Source organism: Oryctolagus cuniculus, chromosome 21, assembly GCF_051225735.1.
Source record: "Oryctolagus cuniculus isolate XC-2025 breed Fujian yellow rabbit chromosome 21, ASM5122573v1, whole genome shotgun sequence".
Classification (NCBI taxonomy): domain Eukaryota; kingdom Metazoa; phylum Chordata; class Mammalia; order Lagomorpha; family Leporidae; genus Oryctolagus; species Oryctolagus cuniculus.
The window spans coordinates 23,819,256-23,843,839 of NC_142887.1; the positions used below are offsets into that span (position 1 = coordinate 23,819,256).

The 24,584-nt window shown below is 51.1% G+C and overlaps 1 protein-coding gene across 4 annotated transcripts in view; it reads left to right on the forward strand.

Moving 5' to 3' along the window:
• Window positions 1–24,584, forward strand: part of MYO18B (myosin XVIIIB) — a 258,865-nt gene that overhangs the window by 130,514 nt on the left and 103,767 nt on the right. For 2 of the 4 annotated variants that reach the window (XM_089322921.1, XM_089322923.1), the window contains exons 28-33: window positions 982–1,106; window positions 6,040–6,194; window positions 10,370–10,493; window positions 11,329–11,529; window positions 16,715–16,825; window positions 18,683–18,787. In XM_089322921.1, the coding sequence (XP_089179047.1) occupies window positions 982–1,106; window positions 6,040–6,194; window positions 10,370–10,493; window positions 11,329–11,529; window positions 16,715–16,825; window positions 18,683–18,787 (821 nt within the window). The remainder of the gene's footprint in view (window positions 1–981; window positions 1,107–6,039; window positions 6,195–10,369; window positions 10,494–11,328; window positions 11,530–16,714; window positions 16,826–18,682; window positions 18,788–24,584) is intronic. The other 2 variants (XM_089322922.1, XM_089322924.1) reach the window with 1 other exon arrangement.

A 24,584-nucleotide genomic window follows, 5' to 3' on the forward strand; every position in this document is an offset into this window, starting at 1 on the left:
AGAGAGGTCTTCCATCCACTGGTTCACTCCCCAATGGCCAGAGTGGACCAGTACGAAGCCAGGAGCCAGGAGCTTCCTCCAGGTCTCCCACATGGGTGCAGGGGCCCAAGGACTTGGGCCATCTTCCATTGCTTTCTCAGCCATAGCAGAGAGCTGGATCAGAAGTGGAGCAGCCGGGACTCGAATCAGTGCCCATATGGGATGCCGGCACTGCAGGTGGTGGCTATACCTGCTATACCACAGCACTGGCCCTGATGGTCTCTATATTAACCTATCTGCTTATGCAGTGTTTTCTACAACTCCATTAACTAAAGAGGCATGATTCCATTATTTGTATTGCCAAAAAATAAAACATAAGAAGCTAAAGGAGTCCACTTTATTCCGCCAGATAATTTTAATCAAGTGAGCAAATGATTTTTTAAAACAAACCAGTATTATTTTGCATTTATTAGATCCTTAAATTATTGCTAATTCATTTATTTGCTAATTCAACCAACAGTCAATTATTGTGTGAACCGTGCCACCCAACAAGGTTGACTAGAGGGATAATTCTTTTTTCCTGATTATTTTTCTGGTTTCATTAGGCAATGGTGAGCTTATATCAACAACTACAGAGAATCTTTTATGTGTAGGGAACACTTCTGGATGTCACTGATGATGAAAATAGTTCCTTGGCCCTTAAGGATTATTATGGAATTGCCTTGGGAAAAGAAAGGCATGAACACCCAAAGCTTGTACAGACAAATGGTATAAGGCCACCCCATTCTAGGCCAGTATAGACAGTTGGGAGTAATCAGGACAGGCTTCCCGGAGGAAGTGTTTTTAAAAAACTTGAACTGAAAGCAGTTTCTTAGTGTGAAATCCAGGGTTGAGGGCCAGGGACTCTCTGAGTTCTGAGAAGTTGCATGCGGAGAGCCACTCTCACTCTGGCATCACGCTCACCTGTGCTCGCACCCTGGCCTCCCTGGCTCTGTTCCACAGCAGACGAGTGGCAGATGCGCTTGGACTGCGCCCAGATGGAGAATGAGTTTCTCAGGAAGCGTCTCCAGCAGTGCGAGGAGAGGCTGGACTCGGAGCTGACAGCCAGGAAGGAGCTGGAGCAGAAGGTAAGAAGAGGGCGTGCACTGTCTGGGCCACAGAGAGCCGGGCGGTGGGCGGGTTCTGTCTCACTGTGAGTGAGCAGGGAGCTGGCCAGTCCTGGGGCGGGAGCAGGAAGGCACCTGCCGCATCCACTCCTGTGGTGGATTACAAATCCTGCTTCCTGTGGGAAAGGGAAAATGCCTTCCCGACCTGCGGGTCTGCTACCAACTGCATCCCTCTCCATGCTGCACGGACCTGGTGGGAATCACTTTCCATTTGGGGCTGAGATCATTGTAATATGCTCCTAAAATAATCGCTCCGTACCCACTCCCGCTGCCTCTAATCTCTCACCTCGGCCAGGGCAATGCCTCCCTGTGCTTGCCTCCACTGCCAGCCACACCGCAGCCAGGAGATCTTTCCGGGACTCCTCGCACGGTTCCTGATCCATCCCGATGACGCTGATCCTCGGGCTGGATCGTTCCCCTTATGTGCTTTGTGAATTTTCATTGTGAGCTCATCTCCAGCAGGTCCTGCTACCCCAGCAGCTGCAGAATTTCTTCATTGCAGGATATTTCTTTCTTCCCCTCTTCTCTCATGGTAGATTTTTTCCTTTGGTCTGTGTGTGTTTAGCTATTTGGTTTTTAATATTATTATTATTATTATTATTATTATTATTATGACCGGATATTAAGCGGGAGATTTTAGCTTTCTTTCTATTTACTGGTTTGATGGGAGGGGAGGCTTCTGATGATAGAGTTGCAGGTGCATCCCTGTAGAAGCAGCTCGATTGCGCCTTCTGTGGGTTCACTCGGAGATTTCTCTGTCACAGATCTTCACAGTGTGTGGAAAGAGTCCAGTAATGTCTTCACCCACATGAGGCATAGACCTGGGGTTGTGATTCCCTAGGGCAGTGCTTTCTCCCTAAGCTAGAGCCAGGATTCCTCAGCTTTCTTCCCTCCTTCCAGGCCAGGGGGCAGGGTGTGTGTTGTTCCTTCTGACGGACGTGCCGGCTCTTTGAAGGGTGTGAGGATGGGAGAGCCTTTGTCTGTCGCTGCACCTGCCATGGGCTAGGGCCTCGTCTCCAGCTTTTGTGCTGACCGCCGCCAGTGTGCTTCTTGCTTTGTGTCTCAGCATTTCTTTCTTTCTTTCTTTCTTTTTTTTTTTTTTGACGGGCAGAGTTAGACAGAGAGAGAGAGAGACAGAGAGAAAGGTCCTCCTTTTTCCGTTGGTTCTCCCTCAAATGGCTGCCGCAGCCGGCGTGCTGCGCCGATCCAAAGCCAGGAGCCAGGTGCTTCTCCTGGTCTCCCATGCGGGTGCAGGGCCCAAGCACTTGGGCCATCCTCCACTGCCTTTCCGGGCCACAGCAGAGAGCTGGCCTGGAAGAGGGGCAACCGGGACAGGATCCGGTGCCCCAACTGGGACTAGAACCTGGGGTGCTGGCGCCGCAGGCAGAGGATTAGCCTAGTGAACCGCAGCGCCGGCCTGTATCTCAACATTTCTGATAGCCTGGAGCTTCCCTTTCTTTCTTGTAGCCAAAGCTGTTACCCAAGCTGCATTGCAAATACAATGTAACTATGTAAAAAAGTACATTAGGCAGTGTCAAAAATGTACAATGTTATATGCATATATTATGTATGAGGGCCTTTCAAACATTTCCTGGAAGAACAGAATTAAAAGCTAAATTTCAGGACTGCATTGTGGCACAGCAGGTTAAGCTGCTGCCTGAAGCACCAGCATCCCGTATGAGCGCTGGCTCAAGTCCTAGCTGCTCCGCTGCCAATCCCACTCCCTGCGGATGCACCTGGGAAGACAGTGAGAGATGGTCCAAGTGCTTGGGCCCCTGCCACCCATGACGAGACCTGGGTGGCGTTCCAGGCTGCTGGCTTCAGCCTGGGACATCCCCGGCTGTTGCAGCCATTTGGGGAATGAGGCAGCAGTTAAAAGATCTCTCTCTCTCTCTCTCTCTTTCTCTCTTTCTCTCTCCCTCTCTCCCTCTCTCTCTGCCTCCCTCCCTCCCTCCCTCCCTCCTTCTCTTGGTGTAGCTCTGACTTTCAAATAAATATTTTAGGCAAAAGCTTAGCTTATTTTGATGCAAAAATCATCTTGGAACTAATGCAGTGTTTGTCATAATAAGCATTTCCCACCAAGGTTCTGCAACATGTTTGTGGAAAGTTACCATGATACAGGTTTTTTTAGTGTGTGTGTGTGTGTGTGTGTGTGTGTGTGTTCTTAGCCTTTCTAGATGAATGTGGTGGTAGTCTGACCCCTTTGCCTGTCTTCCATTGTCTCCGGTTATCCTGAATCTGCGTTCTAACAAGTCTGTATTGGTAAGTCTAACCACTGGTGTGCTAATAGATGGCTTTCAGAGAAGAAACGAGCCCCCGTTTGTAGCATTTGCCGGTGTCCGTGGTGTAAACACCACTCTTGGCCAGTTGCCGTCTGCCACCGTGGTGCCGCTGGCCGTCAAGCTTGGAAGAGCTGTGCGTGGCTGGCTCCCGTGAGTCAGCCGGTGCCGCTCAGCCTGGGCTCCCTTCCAGTCACACCGGCTGCTTTCGCACCTCTGGGCCTTTGCATGCACTGTTGTTGCTTCACAGAACACCCCCGTCCTCCTGCCGAGGTAGCCCCACCTGTTTTTTTTTTTTTTTTAATTTCCATTGTAATACTAAGGTTAAGAGAACAGATTTAACCTAGTTCATGGGTGCCGTTCTAAGAGTATAATGATCCTTCCCTTCACCATCTGTTCTTAGGGTATCCACCTACAGGTCACTCCTTTTTATTATTTTTTTAAAGATTTTTTTTTTGAAAGTCAGAGTTATAGAGAGAAAGGGAGAGAGAGAGAGAGAAAGGGGGCAGAGAGAGAGAGAGAGAGAGAGAGATCTTCCATCTACTGGTTCACTCTGCAAGTGGCTACAATGGCCAGGCCTGTGCCAACCTTAAGGCATGAGCCAGGAGCTTCTAACGGCTTTCCCACATGGGTGGCAGAGGCCCAAGCACTTGGGCTACGTCTCTTTCATTCCCAGGTGCATTAGCAGGGAGCTGGATGGGGAGTGGAGCAGCCAGGACACGAACCAGCATGCACACGGGGCACCAGCACTGTAGGCAATGGCTTTACCCGCCACACCACAATGCTGCCCCCGTGTCACTCCCCTTAGAAAGTCTTGGCAGACATGGGCTGTGCCTGAATTGCTTCTCCCAGTAGGAGCCTGATCATGGTGTATTGTAATTGATCTGCCCACTTCTCATTCTGCCTGCCGTAGGGTGGGGACGGGAGGGGCTTGTTCTCCGGTCTCGCTGATGCGTCCTCAACGTGCAAGATATGCAGAGGTGGGTGCACGCGAGATCTCGGCAGGTTCTGCCAGCAGTGGAGGAGGGAGCTCGGTGGCCTCCATGGTGGTGGTGCTGGTTCAGTGGTTGCTTGCAAGATGGGCATCCGGTTGCGTGTCTCCAGAGCTGTCCTGGGCTGTAGATGAACGCAGAAGCACAACCGCAAGGAAGCAGCTGGGTTCTTTCCCTAACAAATTATAAAGTCAGGTCAGCCTCCCCGAGGAAGGGGGATATTCATGCTACATTAAAAAGTAATAAAGCTGCAACCTTTTCAGAGTGGTGGAATATAAGAAAACATCCCATTTGCCTTCAAATACTGAATCTAGAATTACAGGCTTCATTAACCCGGAGTTTTGCTTATTTAAAGCAATTCTTTAATGAGGCCATTTCTTCAAAGCCAGAATGCTGAGTTGCACTCTTCCCCACGTCTAAACTAGGGCACCCGGGAGGGTGTTTCCTGCGGGGGATGCAGGAGGCTCTGCTCCCCTGGTTCTCGGAGGCTGCGCACCATGCAGCCCAGCCAGGGCACTACTTCCAGCTTTCACCCGAAAGGCGAGGCCCGTCCCGCGGGTTTCCTGCTCAGGTTTTCTAGGTGTGCCTTTCTGCTGGCTCCACGGCTCACCCTCCCTCACCTCCCTGGACTGATGCAGCTCAGTTATCTGGTGCCCAAGGGGATGTCGAATAGAGGCAGGGCAGATAGAGAGTCTGGTGCAGGGGAAAAGCCTCCGCCTGTGGCACCAGCATCCCACATGGGTGCCAGTTCGTGTTCTGGCTGCTCCTCCTCCAACCCAGCTCCCTGCTAATGCACCTGGGAAGGCAGTAGAGGATGGTCCAAGTGCTTGGGCCGCTGCACCCATGTGGGAGACCCAGAGGAAGCTCCTGGCTTTGCCTGGCCCAGCTATAGCCATTGTCGCTATTTGGGGAGTGAACCAGCAGATACAAGACCTTTCTCTCTCTCTCTCTCTCTCTCTAACTCTAACTCTAACTCTAACTCTAACTCTACCTCCTAAATAAATACATCTTTAAAGAGTCTGTGGGTTGCTGGCAGAAGGTTTACTGAGAAAAAGTAAAAACAACCCTAGGAGACTGGTGAATTTACCCCATTTTACCTCTGAGCAAACTGAGGCTCAGAGCAGTAGCTTCCTGTAGGTGCCGCAGGCCAGAGGGGGTCAAGACTGAGTGACTCTGGCTCCAGTGTCTCCTGCCCATGACTCTCACTTTGGCCGCAGCAGCTCCTTGAGCTTCGGTTGACTGCCTGCATCCATGGATCCCGTGTCTAGGGGTTCAGCCTGCCACGTGTTGCAAATACTTGGGAAAAAATCAGTTGTGCATGCACAGACATCTTGGTGCTCAACGTTACTCCCTAACAACAGAGTTTAGCTGTTTACGTGGCATGTACATTACATTAGGTGCTGTAAGGCATCCGGAGATGATCTAAAGGATGTGGGAGGGGGTGTGTGGGTCCCATGCAAATACTCTGACTTCTTATTCCAAGGGACTTGAGCGCTCATGGATTTTTGGTGTCTGTAAGCGTCCTAGAAGGAGTCCCCTGTGGATTCCAAGTGATGACTGTTTGAACTACAAAGCCCATTCGGTAGCGGCACCGCGGGATAATGCTTTCTGTTACTCCCGCAGCTTGGGGAGCTGCAGGGTGCCTACGAAGGGGCCAGGAAGGCAGCCCAGCAGCTGAAGAGGAAGTGCCACCACCTGACCTGTGACCTGGAGGACACCCGGGTCCTGCTGGAGAACCAGCAAAGCCGAAACCACGAGCTGGAGAAGAAGCAGAAGAAGTGAGTTGCGGCCCACACCATCCCCTGGGCTAGCAGGGTGGGCTGCCTTGGGACTGGCTCCTGGTGGGGACTCCATGTTCTCCTGCAACACCCCCCCCCCCCCACATCTGCCAGTCTTTCTTTTCCACGGGACTTAGTCCTTTTGATCCGCATTGATTTTCTTCCTCTCTGCCTCACATCTTACCCCTGCATGGCTCTCCCAAGAATCCAGCAAGAAATGATTCTTTTATCTTACCCAGGCTTGGCTGTTATCCGTTGACCATCTGACCTAGGGGAACTTCCCCGGGCTCTGGGCTTCAGCATCCACATTTGTCAAATGAAGGATTTGTCACAAGGGGGTCAAAGCAGCTTAGCGTGGTCGTTAGGAGCACAGATAGTGAACCATCCTGGGTTGGGGTGGGTGTCTGGCTTAATGGTTAAGACATCCACCTCCCATAGGGGAGTGCCTAGGTTTGAATCCCACCTCCGGCTCCTGACTCCAGCTTCCTGCTAAGGCAGAGCCTGGGAGGCAGCCATGTGAGCAGTAAGAGCTCCTGCCATCTACATGAGAAACCTGGCTTGAACTCCTGGCTCCCAGTTCTGACCCCAGCCCAGGCCAGCCATTGCAGACTCTGGCGGTCAGTCTCTGTCTCCCAAAGGAACGATTCTGGTTCAAGTGCCAGCTGCGCCTCTTTCTAGTTGTGTGGCCTTGAGGAGCAGAGCATTCGACCCTTCTCATCCTTATTGGTAGGTTGGGGCTGAGGACACGGCCCTTTGGGCAGTAGGGCTGAGTAGTTCAGATTCTCACTCCTACCCCATTGTTGAAAATGAGGAGGAGGAAGCCAAGAAATCTCCGCCCTTCTCATTTCAGCCTCAGACTCCCAGATCACGGGAGCAGTTCCAACAGGGACTGGACCTTGTGCACAAGTGAGATCCCAACCTTGAACCTGCAGGCTCATTCCCATACCTGCTTTCCTGTCGGGAGCTGCCCGTTAGGTGACAGGGGAGCCTGGATGGGTCGCCAGGCCCACACTCCTGGGCTTCCTTATGCAAAACCTTGGCTTCTGTGAGGCTTTGACCCCTGGACAACTCGGCTGTGTCTGCAGTTCTTCTGCTGTCTTGTCTTGGTGTGGGCAGCGGCTTACTGGGGTCCTGGATTGAGAAAGCCTGGCCCCATCAGAGACTCCATAGGCAAGAAATAGGTGAACATAGCCTCTCTTAGAAGATCCAGAACAAAAGAGGGAAAAATATTCCTGTGTGAGTGAAGACATGAGTTTGCTGAGGGTGTCTCTTTTCCAAGAGGTTGCAAGTAGAGAACTGCACTTCCATGGGGTTGGCATATATTTCTTTTATTATTTTTAATATTTAGTTATTTATTTAAGAGGTAGAGGTACAGAAAGAGAGAGAGAAATGAAAGAGAGAGAAGCAGAGAGAAATGTCATCTGCTGGTTCACTCCTCAAATGGCCGCAATGGCCAGAGCTGGGCTGATCTGAAGCCAGGAGCCTGGAGCTTCTTCAGGGTCTCCCATGTGGGTGCAGGGGCACAAGGACTTGGGCCATCTGCTGCTGCTTTCCCAGGCACATTAGCAGGGAGCTGGATTGGAAGTGGAGCAGTTGGGACTCGAACCACCCCCATATGGGAAGCCTGCGCTGCAGGCGGGGCTTTACCTGCTGCACTACGGCGCCAGCCCCTCTCGTTGATATTTACAGCCTATCTTTCTCCCTCCCCATGGATGGCCTGGCTGAACCTTCCCCGGAAATGGGGGAAACGGCTCAGTTTCACCTTGGCCACCTGCTGTGTGGCCTTGTGAAATGACACTGCCTCTCTGGGTCAGGGAGAAACTGATGTTCCGGAGGTGGCCTTGGACTGCACAGGTCACGATGACCAAGAACGGCTCTGGCAGGCCCCGTGGGTAGCAGGAGAGCTCTGGACGCTCCTTCCTGCCCCAGGTTTCTCCCAGCCGTGGCCATCTTGGTGCTCACTGTGGGCTCCTCACTCCCCTTCTGTGAGCCTTTCAACTCCCTTACGGGTGGGATGCTGGCCTCCGGGCCAGGAAAATTCCATCTCTGCTTTCCCACACTCCCTTAGGCAGAGCCCCTCGTTCCTGGGACTCGTGACGCCCTTCATGGAAAGTGCCCAGGTCTTCCTCCTTTCACGCCGTACCTTGGGATGCCGTCTGCCCTGCCACCATCTCTTGGCAGAGGCACGTTTTGATGTGAAATGCAGATAGCAGGTGCATTAGCATTTTATTAGGGAACCTATGGGAGCAGCAGACGCCTCAGTCTAGAGGTCCAGATCCTGGAGAAGGTGGGATCTAGCAGGCTCAGCCCTCCATGCAGAGCCAACTTGTGGACACAGCTGCCTCCTTGCTTTGTGTATACAAGAGGGTGTGGTGTCTCTGTCCCACCTTGTCCCCTGCCTTGGCTTCTACATCAGAGTGTCTCAGAAAGATTCCTTGTGGGTGTGGCTTCTTGTTGCCATGGTTACCCTGCCCCTGAGTCACAAAGGTTGGAACTCTCAGAGGTAAGCCCCAGACGAGGCTCATGGACTCCAACATTTGTGGGAGGCTGGACCCCAGGCCTGCTCTTTGAGGGAGGGGGTGTGTGTGTGTGTGTGTCAATCTGTCTGGCCCAGGTGGTTGGCTGTTCACTGTGTTCTAGAAGGTGGGGGTCTGTGTCCATTCTTTGGCGTCAGACGACCTGTTGAATCAAGGACTGCTCCGGAACATCAGTCACACCTGGTCCCTATGTCTCACCTCACCTGTCCCGGGGCACGGACAGGTAGATGGGGGAGGGGCCATCTAAGACACTGGGGAAGCTGGGCTCAAGTGTACTTCCACCACTTGGGGATTTGGGGCTGAACTACCCTCTCTCTCTGAACTTCCACTTCCTCCTCTGCAAACAGAGAGGGCATCACGTCATCATGTTTCTTTCTGTATTGGTCAAAGGCCTGGCATCTCGGGGCTGCTGGGTCATCACCATCCTCACAGCAAAAAGCACGTCTTGAATGATGTCACCAACAGCCAATCAGAAAGCTTCTGGGCTATGGGGCCTACCTTACGTCGTGTGTCATCGGCCTTGTTGGGAGTCTGAGACTTTGAGTGACTGCCAGGTATAAAGGGGCATTGCATCCACTTTTAACAAAGGAGCCCTTCTTGCCCCAAAGGCCCAATGCCCGGCCCAGTTCTGCTGCTTGAATTTCGTGGGAGCTGAGGGGCACTGGCTCCATGTGCCACCTTGATGAGGTTTGGCCAAGGCCCCTGAACCAGTTTCTTCACCTGAGATGGGGAGAGAAGGCTGGGACAACCCAAATGAATGACAGAAACTCCTGGAACTTGCCCTCACCTAGTGTCACCGTCATGGAGGTAGCAGGGGAGCTGCCAGCTTGGCATTCCTTAATCCCCTGGCGGCTCCCAGAGGGATTATTGAGTCTTTGCTTTCTTGCTAGGGAAAACAGTGAGGACAAGAGATAATGTGACAATGCCTGGCACTCCACCAGCCATCAGCACGCTTCAGCATGGCCTATGAGCACATCAGCCAGACCACATGTCAAGTAGGCAACGTAGAATCCCCTTGTTAGTGTGAGCACAGATGGGTGACTACATGTGCATACGTAGGTTTGTTCATCGGTCAGGATGTTAGATGCCAAACCCGAGCCAGGGAGAGCTAACAGATCTTTACAAATAAACTCACTGAGCCTTTTTTCTATATATTTATGTATTTGTAATTTTTCTTTTATATCTGCATATAATTGTATTATACTTTTCATCTTTGCCTGCATATATCAGATTTTTAATAAGCATCCAATATTTTGTGGAAACTCAAAACCTTGCTCTGAATTCTTACCACACAACTACCACCTTATAGAAAAGCATCGAGTGATACTTCCATCATTCTGTCTCTCCTCTCCATCTCTATCACCTATCTTATCTATCTGTGTCATCTATCATCTATTTATCTATCTATTCATCCATGTACCCACCTACCCATCATCATCCAACTCCCTTCCTTCCTTCCTCCCTCCCTCCCTCCCTCCCTCCCTCCCTCCTTCCCTCCCCTCCCCTCCCCATCATCTATCTCTGTCTCTCTTTCCTTGGCTCCCAGGAACCTAACTCCTTCTATTGAGCCCCTCCCTAACCCTGCCTCATTTTCCTCTGCCATGGGGCTACAGTGGGTGTATGTTTTGCCCTAAACAGGTTTGACATGCAGCTGGCCCAGGCCCTGGGTGAGTCCGTGTTTGAGAAGAGCCTCCGGGAGAAGGTGACCCAGGAGAACACCAGTGTCCGGTGGGAGCTGGGCCAGCTCCAGCAGCAGCTGCAGGTAGGTGGTGGAGTGAGCGCTCTAGGCTCTTGGATGCTGGATCTAGTGCCGTCATGTACCTACTGCAGGTGGTGTCAAGAAGAGAACCCTGGGCAGGTGTTCTGGTCTGCCAGGTGGCTGGAGTCACAGGTCCCAGCGTGTCTTAAGAAAACAAACAGCGGCTGGCAGGTTGACCATTAGATCCCCTTAGCTTAGTGTCATGATCTTGCTCCAGGCACCTGCACAGGTTCCGAGTAGCTGCCAGGGAGGTGTAACTGGCTCAGCAGAGAAGGACTGAGCTACAGTGCTGTCCAGGAGCAGCACCCTGCCCCTGCTGGCTCCAGCACAGAGGGATTTTATTCAGATGTGATATGGGCACCTCCCTTGGCTTCTCCTTATCCTTCCATGGCTCCCTATCACCCCGAGAAGAACCGTTGGGCCCCTCAGCCTGCCATCCAGCAGTCTCGGGATCTAGCACCCACTTCTTGGACCCTGGGGTTGACTTTCTAACGTGGGAGAGTAATCACTGGATGCTTTGCTAACGTGCTCCAGCGTCTCCATTGCCACTTCGGCGAGTGCACCGGGAAGCTTTAGTGTTGTGCCCTCCCCCACCCCACGCACCTTGCACGTGGGGCAAGCACCTGTGGGTGCTCAAGGGACCACGTCCTTGCTCTCCCACAGTCCCATTCCCGTGCCTGTCCCATGAGGTGGTGGGAGGAGCTGGGAGGCTGAGTTGTGAAGGCTCACATTTGTTCCAAGTATACCAATGCCACTCCCACAGCCTGCGGAGATGTCCCTGCTGGGGAGGGGGGCGGGCTCCTGGGACTCCCAGCCTCCGCCCTCTCTGTCTCTGTAGAAAAAGGAGCAGGAAGCCTCGCAGCTGAAGCAGGAGGTGGAGATCCTGCAGGACCAGAAACGGGAGCTGCTGGGGTCCTCCTCCATGGGAGAAGATTGTGTCGCTGCCTTGAAGGAGAGGCTCTGGAAGCTGGAATCCAGCGCCCTTGAGCAACAGAAAATCCAGGGCCAGCAGGAAAGCACCATCAAGCAGCTGGAGCAGGTAGGAGGCTCAGCCCCACGCTGGCTCCAATGTGATGCCATTCACTTAGGACACGGGTGCCTCACTTAGTTGTGTCTCATCCTTCGGTGGCTCCCTAGTGCCCAAGAGAACCTCTCGACTCTTAACTCTGCCATTCAGGTTCTTCATGGCCCTAGCCCTCTCCTGGCCTTCTGCAAGGTCCAGGGCCACCTCCTCAGGGAAGCCTGCCTTGATCACCTTGCACCCGAACTCCACTCCACGTTCATTCTCCAGGTCTTTGGCTGTTGTGTTTCCTCCGTGGCACCTGCATATTATACATAGTGCTGTTTAGAAATTGCCTGATGCCTTTTTCCTTCATTAGGATATAAGCTTCAGGAAATTAGTTTTGTGTTACTTTTTTTTTTTTTTTCGGCAGTCTTGCTTATCAGTGCATCACCAAAGCATAGAATGAGCTCAGGTATATAGCTGGTGCTCAAAAGTTGCCTGCCGACCACCTGATCATGTACTGAGCACTCTGCATGTTGGACTCAACTGTATACTCCTCCCTCGTAGCCCCCTTATGACTCCTCATAGGTGGAGAGATCTTCTTAGTATTAACCCCACTTTATAGATGGGAAGTTGAGGCTCAAAGGCTGATGAGGTTTGGAACCTGTATCATGTGACCTGCTGGTGCCTTGAATGCCTGCTACGTGCATGGCCTCAGGCACAGCCTCGAGGCCGATTGGAAACCTAAAGTAACCAAGGACCTAAGGCAGTGGGGTCCAGTATTCCAGTGCCTGAATTCTTAATGAAAGCATTATTGGACTGCTTGTTGATTTACACTTGTCTACTTCACCCCATAAAGAATTGGATGTCCTGGTAAGACATGTGCACAGTAACATAGTACAATTACAAGTCAAACAATCCAAGCCAGAAAAATACTTATTAACATACACCCAAAGGAGCAAGTGGGAACGATGAATTAATATGCAGATATGCAAATCACAGGCTCTTACACACATCACAGTTTTAGTTTTAAAATTCCTGGTGTCCAGAGAGAAAAAGGAAAGGTGTTACGTGCCTTTTCTTATTCCTAAGAAAAAAATCAAACCAGATTTTCAAAAGGGGAATGAGGTCATTTCTGATGTTTAGCTTTAAAAAGCAATCTCTCCTGTGGAATTTCACGTGAGTGTTTTGTTTTGCTTTTTGTTCTTAAAGATGTATTTATTTATTTGAAAGGCAGAGTGACACAGAGAGAAGGAGACACAAAGAGAGATCTTCCACCTGCTGGTTCACTTCCCAGATGCCTGCAACAGCCAGGGCTGGGCCAGGCGGAAGCCAGGAGCCTGGAACTCCATCCAGGTCTCATATAGGGTAACAGGAACCCAAATACTTGGTCCACCACCCGGTGCCTCATAGGCTTATTAGTAGAGAGCCGGATCAGAGGCATGGAGGGGCCAGGACTCAGACCAGGCAGTCAGATATGGGATGCAGGGCCCCACGTGGCAGCTTAGCCCGCTGCTCCCCAGTGCCTACCTAGCATGTTCTGTTTTGTTTAAGATGGGGAGCCCCCTGTGCAACAAAGTGTGGCCAGGGAGCATGAGTATTTAAAGCAGGTGAGCTCTGAGCAGCCCTGTTGAAGCGAGGGTGGGGTGGGTGAGCCAGGATGCCAACCTTGGCTTCTCCTTCCTCCCTTTCCATGAAGATGGAGCCCCCTGAGTACAGGGGTGGTGTATGTGGAGGGCAGGAGCTGGGGAGTCTTGTGCTCATGAGGGGGCTCATTTCTTTGTCAGTCAGCCCATTTTCTTCCCTTTTCTTTGTAAAAAAAAGAGACTTATTTATTTATTTATTTATTTAAGAGGCAGAGCTACAGACAGGGAGAGACAGAGAAAGGTCTTCCATCGGCTGGTTTACTCCCCAAAGGGCTGCAACAGCTAGAGCTGGGCCAATCCAAAGCTAGGAGTCAGGAGCTTCTTCTGGGTCTCCCACATGGGTGTAGGGGCCCAAAGACTTGGCCCATCTCCCACTGTTTTCCCAGGTGCATCAGCAGAGAGCTGGATCTGGAAGTAGAGCAGCTGGGACTCAAACCAGCGCCCTATGGGATGCCGGCACTGCAGGCAGAGGATTTACCCCCCATGCCACAGTGTCAGCTCCTCCCATGAGCTATTTTTGAAGTCCTTCTTGTAACCTTAGGCAAGCTTGAATCTTTCCTTTTTTTTTTAAGATTTTATTTATTTGACAGGTAGAATTACAAACAGTGAGAGAGAGAGAGACAGAGAGAAAGGTTTTCCATCCGCTGGTTCACCCCCCAAATGGCCACTATGGCTGGAGCTACACTGATCCGAAGCCAGGAGCCAGGTGCTTCTTCCTGTCTCCCATGTGGGTGCAGGGCCCAAGTACTTGGACCATCCTCCACTGCCCTCCCAGGCCACAGCAGAGAGCTGGACTGGAAGAGGACCAACCTGGACTAGAACCCAGTGCCCTTATGGGATGCTGGCGCTGCAGGTGGAGGATTAACCAAGAGAGCCATGGTGCCGGCCCCTCGAGTCTTTTCTAGACTTCAGCCTCCTCGCCAGTGTGATGAGGTTGAGATACGGGGGAGCTGCCCATCCCTTGCCTTCCCCGCAGTGAGTCCTTGGGGAAAGCATCGTTGTTGGTAGAGGTCACCGAGGGACAGGAGACCTGACACAAGGTCAAGGAGCAGCCCAGTGTTCTTTAAAGGGGGCTGTCCAGGACCACGAGTGCAGTGAGCACTGGGGAAAACTGCGTTAACCCTGCAAGGAACCCCCAGCGATGACTCAGGGCTTGGGAAGTGTCCCACTGAGACCAGATGGCGGGGACAGGGAAGTCACTGCTGCTCCTTGAATTCCATGATCAGCTGACACGGGGGAGAGGCTGACTCCACGTCCACCCTCAGCTTCAGCCGTAGCCTCAGGCTGAACCGGACCCTTGCAGACATCTCATAGATATTTATTGATTCGAATACACAGCACATTCCCCAGGGAACTTTACGTGAACTCCGGTGAGCTTGACATAAAATGGTTTTGCAGATGTCATAGTGTCCAAGAGGCTGGGGGAAAAAGTGAGAATGAAATATCATATTTACTTGCTCGGGCTTTTCATTTTGGATTATCTTCCCATAACCTTTGTTGTTTTAAAGGAGAGAAGGAAGGAAGTTGACATTTAAAGCGAGCCTGCTTTATGCCAGGAGCTGCAACAGGGGCTCTGATGTGCGTGAGCCTTTTTTACTCTTCACAGTCTTACACAACAGGAAATATTTTCAGCATTTCAGAAGACCAAGCTTGTTTTTTTTTTTTTTTCTCCGCTCAGTTTTCACCTTGGGGACATCAGTTCTGAGCTTCCGGAAGCCTAGTGGGAGGCAATGTGGCAGTGCTGTGGTTTCCACTCACTTGTAGTCTTACTCTGCGTGGTTTCATTTCCCTGTGGGCAACAGGAATCCAAAAGTACTAAACGGAAAATTCCAGAAATAAACACTCTATAAGCTCTAAATCTTGTGCTGTTCTGAGTCACGGGATGAAGTCCCCAGCCATCCCGCTCTGTCCCACGTGGGGCTTGAACGCCCATGTGTCCATGCTGTGTGTGCTGCCCTCCCATTAACCACCCAGAGCCCTCCTGGTTCTCAGGTTGGCCGTCAGGGTATCAGGGTGCCTGTGTACAAGCAGCCCTTATTTTGGTTAATAACAGACCCCAAAGTATAAGAGCAGTAATGCAAAGAAGGCAACAGGGCATGAACATGGATGGACAGGTTTGTTCTAGGGTTACCTGGCGATACTGCAGTGCATACAGGAAATCATATACCCAAGAATTCTATATACATATATAGGGGTTGGCACTGTCCATGGTTTCAGGTACCTACTGGGGTCTTGGAAAGGATTATCTATGGATAAAGGGGCACCGCGTTAGTGTTAGCGCTCAGAACATTGTGTTATGTTTTTTTTTTTTTTTGGACAGGCAGAGTGGACAGTGAGAAAAAGAGAGACAGAGAGAAAGGTCTTCCTTTTGCCATTGGTTCACCCTCCAATGGCTGCTGCAGCTGGCGCACTGCGCCAATCTGAAGCCAGGAGCCAGGTACTTCTCCTGGTCTCCCATGGGGTGCAGGGCCCAAGCACTTGGGCCATCCTCCACTGCACTCCCTGGCCACAGCAGAGAGCTGGCCTGGAAGAGGGGCAACCAGGACAGAATCCGGTGCCCCGACCGGGACTAGAACCCGGTGTGCTGGCGCCGCAGGCGGGGGATTAGCCTAGTGAGCCGCGGCGCCGGCCAGAACGTTGTGTTTTCTTCGATGTCTTTCATCTGCTGGGCTCCGAATCCTGCCCCATGGAGCAGCAGTGTGAGAGAAACGAGAGTGAAAGCTTCGTAGTTTAGGTCGCTGAGCTCTGTTCTCTGGAGAATTGATGGGAAAGATCTGGAGTGGAGCCCCGGCATTGAAATGCTTTCTAAAGGAAGGAAGTCGTGGTGTGCCCTGGAGTGTGGGAAGCAGAGGCCTGTGCCAATTATGCAGAGCAGGAAAGAGAAATCTTGCACTGGAGCCCATGACTGTTGCCTCCCATTCTAGAACCTTCTGTCCAAGCTCACCCCAGGTGAGCTGTGCGCAGCTCTCTTGTGCTGCAGATGTGTGTGGGGGACTGTGGTTTGCAAAAGCAGCTCCTTTCTGGCACCGTAGGTCTTCACTGTGTCCAGCTGACGGTGAGGGAGGGGACAGTCTTGCAGGGACTGGGCTCTGTGGTTTGTGTGGGTCGTCTTATTTAATTTGCATAGTAGCATTCCAGGATGCTACTGCATTTCTACAGAGAAAGGAAATTAGAGGGAAAGTGAATTGTATGTCATTTCCCTCTTCATATCTTCATAAACTTTGTCCAACTATCCACTCACCTGTGCACACATCTGCAAAACCATTGCTGATACCTGTTTGAGGCATGACATGCTTATTTGAGCTTGAGTGTTGAGAAGGATTCTGAGGTTGCATCCAAACTCAGTCAGAGAATGTGACTGATCAGTGATATCTGTTATAGCCGTCAGGAAGGATACAGGCAGTGTTTGGGCTATGTGTCTACCACTTCTGGCCTTCCAGGGTGTCCAGGGAGAAACCTGACTCTCACTCATTCATTCCCAAACTGACAAGTGCGGTAGGAATGCTAAGGGTGTCAGGGAGGGCCCGCGGAGTCGGAGTGGGTCACCCTCATGTGCTGTCCTTGCCTCCCGCCAGCTCCGCCAGCAGTTTGAGCTGGAGATCGAGCGGATGCAGCAGATGTATCAGAAGGACCGTGAGGACAAGGAGGAGGAGCTGGAGGACGTCCGTCAGTCCTGCCAGAAGCGGGTATGTGCACAGGCAGCGCAACTGTGCCGGGGTCTGCTGGGCCCAACCTGGGCGCCCTAGGTCTGGGGTCAGGCTCTTTCTGCAACCATCTGATGGCTTCGAAGGGTTCAGGAACAGAAGTACCTGCCCTAAATATGTTTCTGGAACTGTCTAGAAATCCCTGGAACTGTCTCTGGAGGTCTCCCATCCACTGGTTCACTCCCCAAATGGCCACAATGGTCAGAGCTGGGCTGATCCAAAGCCAGGAGCCAGAAGTCTCTTCTGGGTCTCCCACGTGGGTGCAGGGGCCCAAGGGCTTGGGCCATCTTCTACTGCTTTCCCAGGCCATAGCAGAGAGCTGGATGGGACATGGAGCAGCCGAGACTCAAACCAGTGCCCATATGGCATGCCATGGCTGCAGGTGGTGGCTTTACTCACTATGCCACAGCGCTGGCCCCACCACCTGCCCTGGACAGATTTATAAAGGTGTTTTCTCCTTACAGCAGATGCTAGCATGGGCTTCACATTCTAGTGACTTCTCTGTCCAGTCTCTCTCTCACCATGGCAGGAAATCGATTGTGAGTGACTTAGGGGGAAACACCATGGCTCCCCGGGGTGGCCGACATGGCTGGGGCCGGGAGACAGGACACTCATTCCTCTCGGCACCCGCTGATGGAAACATCTGCACTTTGGCTCTTCCCCGAGACTCAATTTGCCCAATTCATGAAGCTGTGTCAGCAGCAACAGCAGGTGGAGGTGGAGATTGGAGGAGATAAAATTACACTAGGGGGTCTTCAAAAAGTGCCTGGAAATTGAGCTAAAAGATCAAGTTATTTTGGTGTTCAAACTGTTGAGGGCCAGGCATAGTTTTTTTTCCCACAATACCCTCTGCCTTTGTGAAGACAAAGAGAGAGAAGCTGGTGGAGACACACAGCACAGCCACAGCCGGGTGTTCCCTCCAGGAGGGGGTCTCCTATAGGGCGTGTGCATCTGAGAAATCAGAGCCAGCTGTAACTTAACACGTTGCTTACATGCAAATGCCTTAAGGCAGCTTTGGCTGTAGAGCACAGTGTCCGAGACCAAGTGGCTTAAGCAAAACGCCTGTGTGTCTCACCTTTCTGGAGGCTGGGGGTCTGAGGTTGAAGGTGCAGACAGGCAGATGCAGTGTCTGCTGCGGGCTCTCTTCCAGGCTGAGTAGACGGCCACCTGCCTCCCCACGTGGTGGAGAGAGAGAGAGAGAGAGAGAGAGAGAAAGATCTCAAATTCTTTGGTGTCTCTTCCTACAAGGGCACCGATGTGTCCTGGGAACCCCACCTTTATGACCTCATACGAACCTGCTTACCTCCCAAAGATCCCAACCTGCAAAAACCATCATGCTGGGAGTTAGGGTTTCGATATATGCATTTGTAGGTAGGGGAGGGGGTGCAGATACACAGCCCTAACAGCAAAGCATCTCCGATGCAGTCTGCAGCATTGTGCATGTGATAAGGAGGTGGGTGCAGCGTGATAGGTTGGCTACAGTGTGGTGCAGGGATTTAAAACATCCGAGTGCCAAGACTTGGGATGATTCAAGCCATGGCCGGGGCTATAGGAGGGAGTGATCCATTCTGCTGGAGAACTTGACAGTCCATGGCAAGGGGCTCCCCATAACTGTCCAGCTCTCTCCGTTGGTGTCCAGCTCCCAAGCTTTTAGGCTCCCAGGTTCTCCATCAGAGACATCCCCCTCCCACTCACCAAGTCAGCCTTCACGGAGCAGAGGCACACACGTGTGAGCTCCACATCCCCCTCTCCCCCCTCCTGGGGGCCCCTGCCTTGTGGGATGCATCCAGATGGAGTTCACTCACCGTATGTGTGCATCTGCCCTGTGTGTGCCCACAGCTGCGTCAGCTGGAAATGCAACTGGAGCAAGAGTACGAGGAGAAGCAGATGGCCCTCCACGAGAAGCAGGATCTGGAAGGCTTGATCGGAACCCTCTGTGAGCAGGTGAGACGGAGACACTGACTGACATTCGGGAGGACAGCTCCCCGCCTCTGGAGCCGGAGTCCCAGGGAGAGCCCCTGGAAGGAAACTGTCCCCTGGCATTCAAGGGAAGCCAAGAGTGGGCCTTTGTGCTGGTCTCTCCCTGCATCCTGAGTGCCCTCCTCTCTACCACCTCTGCCCATACTCATGGGCTCCTCAGAGCAGACCTGCAGGTGCCTGAAACCAGGGTTCTTGGAAGACCCTGTGAGAATGAACAGGTGCCATAGATGAGGTTTTCTTTCCTTCAATAGCTGTTGGGGTAAGAGCCGGGACAGTCATTGCTCTAGCAGGGTCACTGTGAAGGTACTCACAGCTGGACTCATGAAAACAAAATTGGGCTGTCAGGCTCACAGTCAAGCACAGCATTAAGCCCTGGCTGGGCCACTCAGGTCCCACATGGCTTTGAGTGAGCCAGGGATCTGCCTTGAGCTCTTGGAGAGCAGAGCCTTGCATGGTCATTGCTGTCAGCGTGCGCAGGGGTTGTCAGCCTCGGCACTGTGGACATTGTGAGCTGGGTCACTCTTGGTGGTGGGGACTGTCCTGTGCCTACCTGCTCAGTGACAGCCACACTGCCCCCTAGCTCCGGCGATTAGAATTGTCGCCAGATAACGGCGCAGTGCCTCCTGGGGACAAAACCAGCCGTCTCCTCTATGGAGATCTCCCGCTGTAGGGATAGCAGCCGGCAGAGCCCAGAGCTTCTGATTGCAGAATTGGGTGGAATTGCTCCTCCACCCTCCTACTAAACAGTCCTCCCCTCTCTGTGCTGCTGCTACTTATAGCCCCAACATGGGAGAGAAACTGTGGCTTCTACGATTTCTTTTGTAGTCTCATGGGGTGGGGGATGTGTTTTAGTGCCTTTGCCTGGTGTGACTCAGTGTCTGGTTATGAGGAATAGTCTTGCTATGAAAATCCTTCCCCGAAGTCATTGACTTTATTCATTGGTTCCCATTCAGGTGGTCACTGGGAGCAGCCACATGGGACAAAACAGGTGTTCATTATGGATTTAAAAGCAAATACATTGGGGTGGGTGTTTAGACTGGAAGTTAAGACACAGGTCAAGGTGCCTACATCCCACATCGAGTGCATGGGTTAGAGTCCTGGTCCCAGCTCCTGACTCCAGATGTCTGCTAATGTGGACCCAGGGAGGCAGCAGGTGATGGCTCAAGTAATGGGGCCCTTTCCACCCATGTGGGAGACCCAGATGGAGTTCTTTTCCAGGTGAGCAATCGTGACCATTAGTTCATCGCCACTAAGGCAGCTTTCTTTAGCATCAATGCAAGAGAGCACAGCCCAGTCTCAAGATTCCAGGGGTGGTTGTCGGGAACCACAGGGGGAAGGCTGGACTCCATTCAGCATGGCCCATTTGAGTGAACAAAGCAGGTGACCCAGTAAAGCAAGACTTTTATGAATAATGTGAGAAGTTTTACATGTGAAGGGAACTTTGCATGGATAAAATACCAACTTTGTAATAGTCACCAAACTGGAAGCTTTTAATAAATGATCCCATCTGAGGGTTTTTGAATGTTTTTGTTTAAGATCTTTGCCAATCCTGTGGAAAAGCAGAACAAATAATGGGATGGATGTTTTTGCTCATGGCACCCACGGTTCACACAGATGAACTTTTCACCATATTTGACTCAGATGTTTGTAAGGAAACACTTCACAAAGAGTTGGTGGCCTTTTGGTGGTTCTTCTTTGTCACACTCCCTTCTCTCCTTTCCTTGTTCTTCCTGCCCTTTGCAGGGAAAGCCATTAATTAGCTTGAGGGTGGAGAGTATTAATTCCAATGTACATGCATCTGAACCTGAACCGTGTACGGGACACACGACTGCACTGTGCTCTCCACCCCTTACCACACTGTGATTTTGAAATTCATCCATGGTAACAAGTGCTGCACCGGTTTATTCCTTGTAATTGCTTCATGGTGTGAATTTTAAATCTCATTGTTCTATTGGTGGATATTTAGTTGTTTCCACTCCAAGGTACAAAACTGCCCTGCACATTCTTGCATGGATCTCCCCGTGCACACAGGCAAGAATCTCTCCAGGGTGTGCACCTGAAAAGGGGCATTGCTGGCTCCTGGAAAGGTGCAATGTTGGAATTATTCCATACTGCCCCAGTCATCTCCTGAGTGATTATGGCAGCTTTTACAGTCACCAGCTGTGTCTGAGGTTTGGCCTTCCATATCCTCAAGGACATGTGGCGGGGACAGATCCCCCCTGTCGCCCCTAACCCCCCACCAGGCATTGGGTGTCAGGTGGTACTGCTCATTGCTGAGGAAGGTGTGCATTTTTTCATGTTTTTATTTTTTAGAAAGTTTAGAGGGAGGGAGGGAGGGAGGGAGGGAGAGGGCAGGGGCCCTCTCATCTACTGGTTCACTCCCCCAAAAGCCCAGGAACTGAGAACTCATCCCAGCTCTCCGACATGGTTGGCAGGAACCCAAATACTCAAACCATCACTGTTGCCTCCCAGGGTGCACATGAGCAGGAAACTGGAGTCAGAAGCCGAGGCGGGACTTAAACCCAAAGCCGAGCCCTCCGATACAGGATGCAGGCGCCCCGAGCGCTGTTGCCCTGCTGTGCCAATCACCCCACCTGCATTTTTCAGACGTTTACTGTGGTTTTCTCTTACATGATTTGTCTGTTGTAGTCCTCGTTTTCTCCTTTGTTTGTGTTGCTCATTCAGATCCTTATGCCAGCCGATGGTGCGTTGTTGGCACTGTGCCTTCCAGGTATCTTCTGCACTGTGAATAATTATTTCTCTTTGTTCATTAATGTCCTTCACTTAATAAAAAGCACCTTGAAATAGTTCCATTAATCAGTTTTAATGATTTGTACGTTTAGATCTTCAGATAATGTTCTTAACTAGAGTGCATAAGGATATTTCATTGTATTTCCCAAAAGTTTTAGCATTTGATTTTTTAAATATTTTTAGGTATACATCTAAATTTTATTTGGGTATATAGTGTTACAAAGTAGGAATTCACTTTTCTTTTAAATATTTATTTTATTTATTTGAAAGAGTTTCACAGAGAGAGAAGGAGAGGCAGAGAGAGAGAAAGAGAGGTCTTCCATCTGCTGGTTCACTCCCCAATTAGCCACAACAGCCGGAGCCCATATGGGATGCCGGCACTGTAGGCAGTGGTTTTACCTGCTACACCACAGCGCCAGCCCCAGAGTTTACTTTTTCTGAAATGGATAACCTTTGTTTTCTTCCAGAAATACTTTCTCTACAATTTTCATATATGTGGGTGTATGTTTGGCTTCCATTCTGATTCATTGATTCGTCTATTCCTCCACCATACAACCTCTTTAAAATAATTTTGCTGATTTCAAAGGCAAAGAGATAGAGGGAGGGAGGACAGGATGGAGGAGAGAGACAGACAGATGGAGAGAGAGTGAGCTCCAGAGAGATCTTGCATCTGCTGGTTTACTCCCTATGTGCCAGCAACAGTCAGGGCTATGTCTGGCTGAAGCTAGGAGCCAGGAATTCAATCCAGATCTCTCATGTGGGTGGCAGGAACCCAATTACTTGAGCCATCACCACAGCCTCCCAGGGTCTGCATTAGCAGGAAGCTGGGATTAAGAGCACAGACATCATTCAAGCCCAGGCACGCCACTGTGAGTGACATGGTCATCCCAGTGAGTGGTGTAACCCACTGCCAAGCTCCCACACAGACGTGTAGTCTTAATGGCTGGATTTTGATAACTTGTAAGACAGCTTACCTCACTTATCTTGCAAACTGCCTTGTCGTCTTGATTGTCTGATCTTCTTATGAAGATTCCGTAGCAAGGGACAGGCATTTGGTGCAGCCATTAAGACCCTGGTTGGGATGTCAGCATTCCTTTCTGGAGTGCCTGGGTGTGAGTCCTGGCTCCACTCCATTCCCAGTTCCAGCCTCCTGCTAATGTACTCCCCAGGACACAGCAAATGCTGCTAAAATAGCAGCCGCCCATGTGGGAGACCTGAATTGAATTCCACCTTGGGGACTAAAATGTGGATGGGAGCTCTTGGTGTCTCTGTCACTATGCCTCTCTCTCTGCCTCTCAATAAAATGAATAAATATCTTGATTCCTTTTTATTTTTTAAATAAGGCTTATTTATTTATTTGAAAGGCAGAGTTACAGAGAGAGGTAGGAAGAGACAGAGAGAGAGAGAGTTCTTCCATCCGCTGGCTCACCCCCCAATTGGCCACAATGGCCGGAGCTGGGCTGATCCGAAGCTAGGAGCCAGGATCTTCTTCCAGGTCTCCCACATGGGAGCAGGGGTCCAAGCACTGGGCCACCTTCCACTGCTTTCCCAGAAAATTGGGTCAGAAGTGGATCAGCAGAGACTTGAACCAGCGCCCATATGTGATGCAAGCTGGTGCTTTAACCCACTGTGCCACAGGGCTGGCCCCGTAAATAAATCTTTTTTAAAGATTTGGTAGTAGACACTGATTTGATTTCCGTTGGAAATGAGTTGATTTGTATGTAAAATCATTGATTTTTAAAAAAAAATATTGAAGCCTCATATTATTGCAAATGCCATCCATTTTCTTATGGTTTTCAAGTAATATTTTATTGTCTTTATCCATACCAGTCTTGAATTTTTTATTTTTAGATTGGTTTCTCATGAATCCGTAGCTGCCATGGCTTTTGTGACTGGCAGACTTTTCCGTTGCCTACAGTTTGGTTAGTCACCGGGGCCCAAGGGATGGCTATTGATCATTCTTACTGAGTCTTTTCTGCTTTTTGTGTTTCAACTGCTGGTTCCTCTGGGTTTTCTACAATGACAATCTCATTAACATTTGAAAACAAAAATAGTTTTTCCTGGTGGACATAACCTGGGGCAACAAAGGGAGCTCAGAAATTTCAAAGAAAAAATTATGCATTCTGTCTCTGGCTTCTTTTCTGTACTTTGTTTTTGTGGCGTGGGGCTTCAGAAAGGACTGAATGGCAGAGGAGGTGGCTGGTGTCCCCTGTCCCTTCTCCCTACTGCTGAAGTTCTGTCCTGTACATATTTGCAGTACGTGTTTTAGAAGTAACTTTTTTAAAGATTTATTTATTTATTTCAAAGTCAGAGTTTCACAGAGAGAAAAAGTGTCGCTCCCCCTCTTCGTGGAGGAACGACACAGGACCCTGCACTGTTCTTTTGTCTGCTCGGCCCTTCCGGGGTTTGCTGCTGGTTCTTCCCGGGTTGGCTACCGACCCTTCCACCTCCGTGGAAGGGCGGTTCCCCCTAGCCACTTTCCCCACTTCCGCGGGGGAGCGGCACACCGCCGGCCGGCTCTCTCGGGGGCTGCACAGGTGTTCCCCTTAGATGTTCCTGGTGCATGCCGTCTCTCTCCTCCTTTATAGTCCTCCTCCGCCAATCCTAACTCGGCTGCCCACACGCCGAGTACGCTGCTCTCCTCCAATCAGGAGCAGGTCCTGCAGCTTGTCAAGTTGGTGAGAGGCAGCTGGGTAGAAGCTGTTGCCTCCTCTCCCAGCGCCATATTGTGGGAGAGCAGATGCATAGAATAAGTCTTAATTCGAGTAACTTAGTCTAGTCCGAGTTGCTCCCAGTTGCTCCCCACAAAAAAGAGAGGCAGAGAGAGAAAGAGAGAGGAGAGAGAGAGAGGTCTTCTATCCAGTAGTTTACTCCCCAGTTGGCTGCAACAGCCAGAGCTGTGCTGATCCAAAGCCAGGAGCCAGGAGCTTCTTCCGGGTCTCCCACGCGGGTGCAGGGGCCCAAGGACTTGGGCCATCTTCTACTGCTTTCCCAGGCCATAGCAGAGAGC